The sequence below is a fragment of the Phaethon lepturus genome, unplaced genomic scaffold, assembly GCF_000687285.1.
Source record: "Phaethon lepturus isolate BGI_N335 unplaced genomic scaffold, ASM68728v1 scaffold27735, whole genome shotgun sequence".
Classification (NCBI taxonomy): Eukaryota; Metazoa; Chordata; class Aves; order Phaethontiformes; family Phaethontidae; genus Phaethon; species Phaethon lepturus.
Genome location: NW_010543126.1, coordinates 31,128 through 40,032, shown reverse-complemented (window position 1 = coordinate 40,032; position 8,905 = coordinate 31,128). Strand labels below are relative to the sequence as shown.

Below are 8,905 nucleotides of genomic sequence, written 5' to 3'. Positions count from 1 at the left end.
CTTTCCCTGGGATAGCTGCAGAAATCTAGAGCAGTAAATTCACCAAGTCTTGATACATAAATAAATACTGATTATTCATCAGTCTCTTCAAATTTCTTCTGATTATGACTTTCAATCAATCAGGTTGATCTTTCAACACACGGCGGGTTTATGGGCGGCCTGCAGCGCAATGGCAGCACGGGGCAAACGGCACCCTATTATGCTACCTCTACTGTGGAAATTATTTTTCATGTGTCTACAAGAATGCCATCAGATTCAGACGATTCACTGACCAAAAAGGTAAATAATTTGCTGTGTATTTCAAAACATTGTCAATAGTCTTTAAGTGCTTAAAGTTTAAATTGAAAACAGATTGTGTTAACTGGTCCTAGCAGGCCATCTTTGCTGCGCCACATGGCGCTCTGCAGCTAGATTATCTGAATTAAATGGCATCTAAATTCTGGATTCTGAAATGCAATTAACATTTCCATGGTAGCCTCAAATACCACCATTAGTAATAATATTAGCAATAATTTCATTTGTATGTTGTCTGCCTGCCAAAACTGTTGTAGTTTGGTAGAACAAAACAACCAAATGCAGCATAATAAAACCTTACAGATTAATCATCCAGTGTGTAACAGAAAAGAAAAGAAGTGAAAGAGAAGTGACAAGCATAGTACCAAAAGCAGCCAGCTGATATTTAAAGCCATTATCCAGTTATTCACTGTTCTGACAAGCAGACTCTGCTTCAAAGATGGCCAGAACCCAGCCCAAAATTTTGTTGGTATCAGTACTTAATCATTTGTCTTTCCTAACGAGGAGTGATTTGAGATTATGGTGCTTGCCAACTGCTGCTTAGAGTCAAAGAAGATTGTAGGTGCATACCAAATCTTTGCCTTTTTAATTAGGATTGGCAACTTGTCCTACATAGGTTGTTAATGTGTGTTAATAATGCTACTACAGCCATCCAGTCTACCATGTGATACTATTGTGCTCTGAAAATTATCTATGAGTATGTCACTGGGTGATTGTATTTGTTGTCCACATAGTTGCAAAACAACGTGTGCTTTTCCTCGAAATAAAAAGGTGGAATTTCTGATTATCAGTCCTGAAAACTTGTCCAGCATTTCATAGTAAAGCTAGATCCTTTCTTTTTCATGGTGATATCTGTAATTTAAAAAAAAAAGTCAGCAAAATTACATGTCTCTCTTTATGTATGCAGCTCATTATCTTCATATTAATGGATTTACATGGCTATGGAAAAATATAATCTGAGTACTTTAGGATAGAGAAGTAGGGCTGTGGTAGATATTAAGAGGCTGTATAGTCTCTATCACTTTACCAAGGTAGGACTATCTGTATTTTTATTGTTCCTGGCCAGTATTTATCTAGCTGCTAGTTAAAAACTCCAGTGATGAATGCTCTACAGTTTCCCTAGGCAACGTATTCCTATGCTCTGCTTTTTGTACCATGAGAAAATTTCTTGTGGCATCTACTTTGCTTTAATTTAAGCCCATTTATTCTTACCCTATGCCACATGGTTATGGAGAACAGATCATTTTGCAGAGGACTTATTCATGTTTGAGAACTGCTACCATGTCTTTGCCAGTCTTATTTTTCCTACACAAATTGTGGTTGTTTAGTCTAATCTTCCCTTGTAAGTTGTAGCTCCTGGATTTTATGGAAGCATAGCAAAGACGGTGAAATATCATCTAGTTGTTAAGTAATGTATCACCTGGGAGAGGAGAGAGCACAGTCTGACAGAGCAACCACAAGGGGAAAAATGGGTTTTAGTTGCAAACAGTCTATTTTACTAGTTCTAATTCCCACCCACGTTAGCGATTAACACAGACATTGAGAGGGTCTGGTTATTTTATTTAATTGTCTTCCCTGTGTTTTGCTTTAAGAGAATTTCTTCTTTGTGAAAAACAAAAAGCAAAAGCATTTAGTAGTTGCCAGCCTCCAAGTCCTGAAGTGCTAGGAAACAAGGCCAGCTCCAGTACATGTTATCCACAGAAAATACCACAAAGTAATTGCTTTAAGACTTTTTTTAAAAAAAAGCTTAAATCTGCTATAGGAATGGAACCCTGCAGGCATCAAACTGTATTTCTGTGAAGGACAAAGCTGTGAGCAACCTCGTGGACCGCAGGAGCTGGCCCCGCTGTAAGCAGTGGGTTGGACTAGGTGACTTCCAGAGGTCTTTTTTAACGTATAATCTTCCATGGTTTCATGCTTCTGCACAGAACAGTTTCATTTAATTTGTCACAGCTCTTTTGTAAGCAAGCATGTATTTCTGCAAATTAGCACAGACTGCTTAACAAATTTTACAAAACTGCAGTTTAAGAGTGGAGGCAAGGTGCTTTTCAGAAGCACTGTAAAATTTCTGGAAGACTGATAGTTCTCTCATTCTTTGAAAATGCCGATGAATGAACTCGCCTACATTTGAAACCAGTGTTTTGAGTGTGAGTGTATATCCAAACCATTTCTAAAGACAATACTAAATATCCTGCAAGAACTCTTATAACCCTAAAAGTATCAGTTTCTTGAAATTTCACCTGTGAACCTGAGCTGTGGCAGCCCTATACTGAAATACATAAAGGCAAGTACAGTGATGCTTTACCAACAAAATTCCTCAGTCCGCAGAAGTCCCATCTTGATGTTGGCAGCCTTTGCACGTGCAGACCACAACTAGCATGTGTGCTTGAAAACAAACAGGTGCCTGCCTGCAACATACTCTTAAACAAGAGGAAAACATATTTATTTTCCCCCACCTGTCGATATGGTGCTTGCGGATTCTGCAGTACCCGGTTAACAGAGTTGTAATGAAATGCAATGTTGCTTCCAAGATTGTGGCAACTCTCAAGATCATCACAAGTACTTTAATACTTCCATTTGCTCGCTGAACAGTTAGTGCACGCTGGTCTTAGGTCCTCACCTCAGATTATTTGGGGTGGTGTGTCCATGTTAAAAAGATTATTTTATATTTATTACTTCTTTCTGTTAACGCTTCTTTGTCATGGCAGTGTGTGAGAGGAAGGACGATTACAATGTTGTCATTCAGCACCTGCTCCAATTTAATGTTTGCTGCTATAGAAGTATAGATGGTGTTAGAGGAAAATATTACTGGGAGGAGAAAATTTTACCATGTTTCCCATCAGGACGCAATGTGGGTCACAACTTTTTTCTTGCCTTCCCCCTGCTTCCATCAGGTAGGGTTGCATGGATACTATCAGGGATCTAAGGTCCCCCTTATCTTTGAAATCTTTGTGTCATTTCTGTGGTTTCTTTTCTGATTATTTTGCTTACAGACAGGCAAAAAGAATTCAGTATCAATCAGTGTGCTTGGCTTGCAAGCTCCGGAGCTGAACAGAAGGTCTTACCACCTGCTGGCCAAGGAAGTAGTACAGCAGGCCATAAATTCTGTGGGCTGGGGAATTAAGCAGATGCAGTAATTTTACTTAAATATGTCATTATGGTTCTTTATTTTTACTGAGCACAAGAGGATAAATTCATTTCTGGTATAAATTCACTAGAATAAGTGCACTTCCACTGAGGATGAACTTGGCCCCTTATTGTTGTGCAGTATAGTTGTAACTTGCAGTTTGTATTCCTTTACTTGAAGTATATGCTGACATATTATATTACTTATTGGGGGGGTGAGAGGGGGAGAAAGAAAAAACCTCTCCAAAGAAGTCTGAGCCCTGAAAGAAATCTTTTCTAGTGGAATAATCAAAATTCAGCTGATATCTTTTGCTGCTGTAGGGTTTAGCATCATTGGTTCTAAACTTCTTTTTTTATCTGGCTGTCTTGTGGCAAGAATGAAAATCAATCATAGTAACAGCATCCTACCGTCCCCATCTTGTTCTAGCTAAATTGTACCTAACGGTTTAAAAATGAGCTGCAAAATTTTTAAGTGATTTATTCCATCTTCTCCATTGTCATAGCAGAACTTTTTCAATTCAGAAATCTGGTTGCAACCCCATACTGAACTCTTGCTCCTTCGCTGCAGAAATTTGTTAGCTAGAGCTAGATTAGATTTTTAGCAGCTAATCTAACTGCTGTAGGGGTTTGCAAAGTGGGGACAGAGCTGTGCTATTGGATTTGTCCAATTCATTTGACTCCAGGACTATAATTGCACTTATGTCTTACAAGGCTTTTATAGCCTAGGGCTGGCGAGCAGCAGAAAAACAAATTGGCAGTGATACAGTAAGAGTGAAAGGGAATGAAAGGCGCACATTATCAGTCTCCAGGCAGCACTGTTCTGGCAGGAAGTTTCTTGGTTAATTTACAAATAAAACTTAGATTTTAGGATGGGTACACTGTCAGCCAGACAATGGGGATGTCAGGCCTGACTGTTACTTAGCAAAAGTAGCAGCCATGCCTCCCCAAAAGCAGAAATTCTTCAGTCAAACAGACGACTCCTCTCTGGAGCCAGCTGGCTGTGTAATGCAATTAGCAGGGAAAGGAGGTCAGGCCATGAGGTGTGTACCGTGACCAGTGTCAGCGGCGGCGTGTTGCCTGGCAGGCAGTGTGCGGCCCCGCCGAAGCGGGGAGCCTTGAAGACTATTCACTCGAGCGAAGGGGAGCAGCGGCGCTCGGCGAGCCTCCCCGTGCGGAGGCTGGCTGCGCAGCTCCTGGAGTCGCCGGCTGTGCTCCGGCGCCCAGATTAGGGCTGAGGGAACGCAGAGCAGATACGATTAACGGCGGCGTGACGCACGTCAGAAGCTATACATTGACCCAGCTTCCAGGCGTTAAATGCTTGGCGTAGCCAAGACGTCAGGCTGTGGCTGTGTCTGAGCGTGTGCAGCTGAGAATATATATGTGTTGTACGTGTTAGCAAAACTGCTTTTATGTGCAGGCTAAAAATTCGTGCACTGTCAGCTCAAGGAGAACAAGCAATTGCAGTTTCAAGAGCTGCCTTCCCTGAACATGTGTAGAGAGATTGTTCAAGACAGCAATAAACTTAAGAAGTCTGACTGCTTGTGGTTGAGCTGTTGTGTGGTTTGTTTTTGCTTTTTAATATATATCTTATAGCCTGACTGCTTTGGGATTTTTTTTAATGTATTCCCCCCCGCCAAACTGCATGGTGAGCGTAGCATGGAACTCTGTCTCCAAATGCATCATATGTGTTGCTTTGGACCTTTAAGGAAAACTTGCTTATGTCCTTCAGGGTACTGAGTCTACCTCACAGCTTATATTTTGAATGAACGACGCAGGAAAATAGCAGCTGGTCTGTTGTCATTGAGAAGGTTGTTATAACGGTTTTTATCAATGAAATTATCTTTCAAGAACAATTATTTTTTATTAATACGAATTTTATATTTGTCACATTATACCTTATAAATGCAATGATTTAGGATATATGACTTCAGAACAATGACAGGTAGTAATAGAGCTTTAAAATTAATTACTAGCGTGTGGTGAGGATTGTAGCAAAGGTGGTAATTTATACATATGGACTTGATGATCTTAAAGGTCTTTTCCAGCCTTAATGATTCTGTGATGTTTGCAAGATTTTGAGCTTATAGTCATCACTTCCTGTCTCAAACAAGCACAGCAAGCACCAGTTGATACCAGTTCTCCCTGTTAACTGCATTTTGTTCTGTCAGATGTGATATAGATACAAAGTGTTTTGGGACTGTGAAAATACTATGAAAAGTATTTGATTATTATCAGAATAGTTCCTTGTGATTTAAAAAGGGTCTCTTACGCAGTATTTGGACACACTTTGATTACTGTTTTTATAGCGGTATGTGCTCTTTATCACTCCAAAAGCAATAGGAGGCAAGGCAGTACAGAGCCTTTTCTTCAGGGTTTGTTTTGTAGAAAGAAGAGCTGTGTTCAGTTTGAATTGCCCTGTGCAACTGGACAGCTGCATCACCTTACAGAATCCTGTTTTCCATATTTATTTGTTTTTTTTTTTTAAAGCAGAGGTCGCTAAATACCGCCATTGTTGGTTTTCTCCGTGTTGCAGAGCTAGTGCCTGAACTCATTCTAGTAGGAGGGTGCGTTGGGTTCAGCCTGATAAATCGTGGGCCCTGCTCACAAATTCATCGCTGTTGGGCTGCTCTGAACGCAGCTGGTGTGAGCTGAGTCCTCCTTTTGCTCAGCTTTCGTAGAAAATTACAGCTCAGCTTCTGCTGTGTGCGGAATAGCCTTGCCAAACACTTAGATCCTCAATATGTATTACCTGTTGTGCACAAAGTCTTGTAGCCAGATGGATTTTGGGGTTTTTAAGTCTAAACTTTACATCTTGCTTTTAATCATTTTTAAGGTGACCTAGCTGCATCTGTTCACAGAAAGTGAAATCGGGATTTTGTTGTGCATATAAATCGCTGCCTAGTTTTGTATGTATCAGTCTGCACTGTGATATTATCAACATCACTGTTTTCTTGGATGTTGCTTTATTTTTACTGAGCAATTAAGAAAATATAAGAAAATATCACAGAAATCAGGATGACCATGAGAACAGTAATTTGTACCAATTTTTGTACATGTAAGAAGCTCTAGTAATAGTGTTGTTAATGTTTCCATGTCTTTATAAGACACAGTTTGTATTTTCTTCAGACAGAACTAAAAATGTCTTATTCATAGGTGTAAATAAAATAGAACTCTTTATCTTCTGTTTAATTTAAAATAAACTGAGAATCTAAATTGCTCTATGAACTTAGCTTTATTTTACTCTACTAGAGCGTGAACTGTAAGCAAAGTTTAAAGTTTTAACTTTTTGATTCTCGTAATGCATTATGTTTTTGCCATGTTTCTCTTAGAACTGTGATACAGTTTGCCACCCAATATGTAGGAGTGAAATTCTTTACTTTTAAAGGCATTACCTGGTTCTGAAGAGGGAAAATTCAGTGGTACAATATAGGCATGTGGAGATTACTTAGTTGTTATTTTCCAATGAAAATCACTACCTTTTTTCTCCCCCCACCCCCCCGGCCCTGCACTGAGACAGTGAAGGCAGAGCTTATTTTTTGGCTTCTTTGTTAGGTCTGTTGTGCACATTGTTCCAGGGGCTAGCACCAAATTGACGGGGTGGGGAGTGTTTTTTAAGCTTTAAGTGGGACTTAAATTGTCTTTCTACTTTGGGCTGGCATTCTGCATGTGGATTAAAATTTAACTTTAAAGCTTACAGTTGAAACTATTGTGCGTAGCTTGTACATGATTGCCAAATACTTTTTGCCATCTGTTAGATCACCTCACGTTCCTCCCATAACAAAGCAAACACACAGGCTTTCAGTTGCACTTTGTGTACGTCACATTTAAATTTTATCCATGCTTTATGAATCTCTGCTCCAAATAAAAAAGTAACTCCCACAGTATTTCCCATTCTTCCCTAATTCACATTGCCCAAGATATTTTGCTTATGTTTTCAAACAAAAGTCCACACCAGACAGAGTCAACAAGGAGAAATTTGTAATATAACAAATTCAGTAATAGTGGTTTGTGATGGAAAGTTTCTTGATGTCCTGAGTCAAGGTATTTTGTATTTCTGTGACAGCTGCATTATTTTAGCTGGAATATGATGTTCTGTTGGTTAGTGTTTTGTTCTAGTAATTCAGATTTCCATCCTAAATTATTGTAGGTAATGTACATTTACATATTGTGCTAATGGCTAGTTTGATAATTACTTAATTAAGCCCTCAGACAACAATGCTTTCTGAATGAAGCAAATTATTTAGCTGATCTTTTCATGAGCAACTGGAGAAAAACAATATTTTAACTTTTTCTGTAATGAAATATTTCTACTATTGAGCATTGTAATTCAATTTGTAAGCCATGACCCCTCATAAACTGTTGTTATCACTCTGATTAATAAAGAGCCAATTTGCTGTTGCAGCTTCGTCACTTGGGAAATGATGAGGTTCACATCGTCTGGTCTGAACACACCAGGAACTACCGCAGAGGCATTATACCAACAGATTTTGGAGATGTTTTAATTGTTATTTATCCAATGAAGAATCGCATGTTTTTCATAGAGATAATGAAGAAACCAGAGGTATGTTTTGACTGCTTTATTAGATCTATCATACGTGTTATACAAGTGACAAACAGTTTTGTTCCTTAGGTAAAGCTCAATGTTTTAAAGTTTGTTTGTGTTTTCCCCAGCAAATACTAAACATAGTCTGTCCATCTCAGTTTAAAAGCATGCTGAGCAATGAGCTTTTATGTTAAAACCAGAATTATTGAGAGCGATCGAAATGGCTACTAAATAATTTTATATTTGTGCCTAGCGCTTAAAGAAATATTTCAGAATTCTCAACCCATAGGTGTTATTGTACAAAAAAAAAAGTTTAAAATCATTGTGAATTTCGAGTATGAGGCAATAAAAGCAAAATAATAAAGATTTAAGTTCCTCATTTGCTATTAATTCACCCCATACAGCTTGGTTACTGTTGTACATATGGTACTGTGCATAACCTCACATGTTTTTGAGACCGTCATCATAATCTGACTCAATGGGATGATGTAGGCATTGGATATCCTTACATCAAACCAAGTATTTCAGGTTTAGTGTTTTCCATTTATGTTTATTGTTATGCAACCACATTTTAGACACTTTTGTTAAATAATGGTTTTTTTCTTTGGAAAATATCAGGTGCCTGTGTATGTACATATGTGTATAAGTATAAAAAAGCTACTTTAATAAATGCTTGTCTGGTACACTACAGATGCAAAAACGTATATAAAAGATACTTTATAAAAGTAATCAGATACATACTATTTCCCTTAAAGGAGGGACAAATATTTGTCTGAGAGAGTAACCAGCTGCGGAAAAATGCATACATCAGATGACATATTTACCAGGTGTACACAATATTTTTTGACTTGTGAATGACGGAGTTGTTATATATTAACAACCAGTGGTTTGCCAGTAGACATTTCAAACTTGAAAATTTTTTATAAATTGAAATAGTGGTGG

The 8,905-nt window shown here is 38.4% G+C and overlaps 1 protein-coding gene across 1 annotated transcript in view; it reads left to right on the top strand.

Annotated features, from left to right (window-relative positions):
• Window positions 1-8,905, top strand: part of RALGAPA2 (Ral GTPase activating protein, alpha subunit 2 (catalytic)) — an 82,052-nt gene that overhangs the window by 68,619 nt on the left and 4,528 nt on the right. The window contains exons 36-37 of the mRNA XM_010288260.1: window positions 124-279; window positions 7,823-7,981. Coding sequence (XP_010286562.1) covers window positions 124-279; window positions 7,823-7,981 — 315 coding nt within the window. The remainder of the gene's footprint in view (window positions 1-123; window positions 280-7,822; window positions 7,982-8,905) is intronic.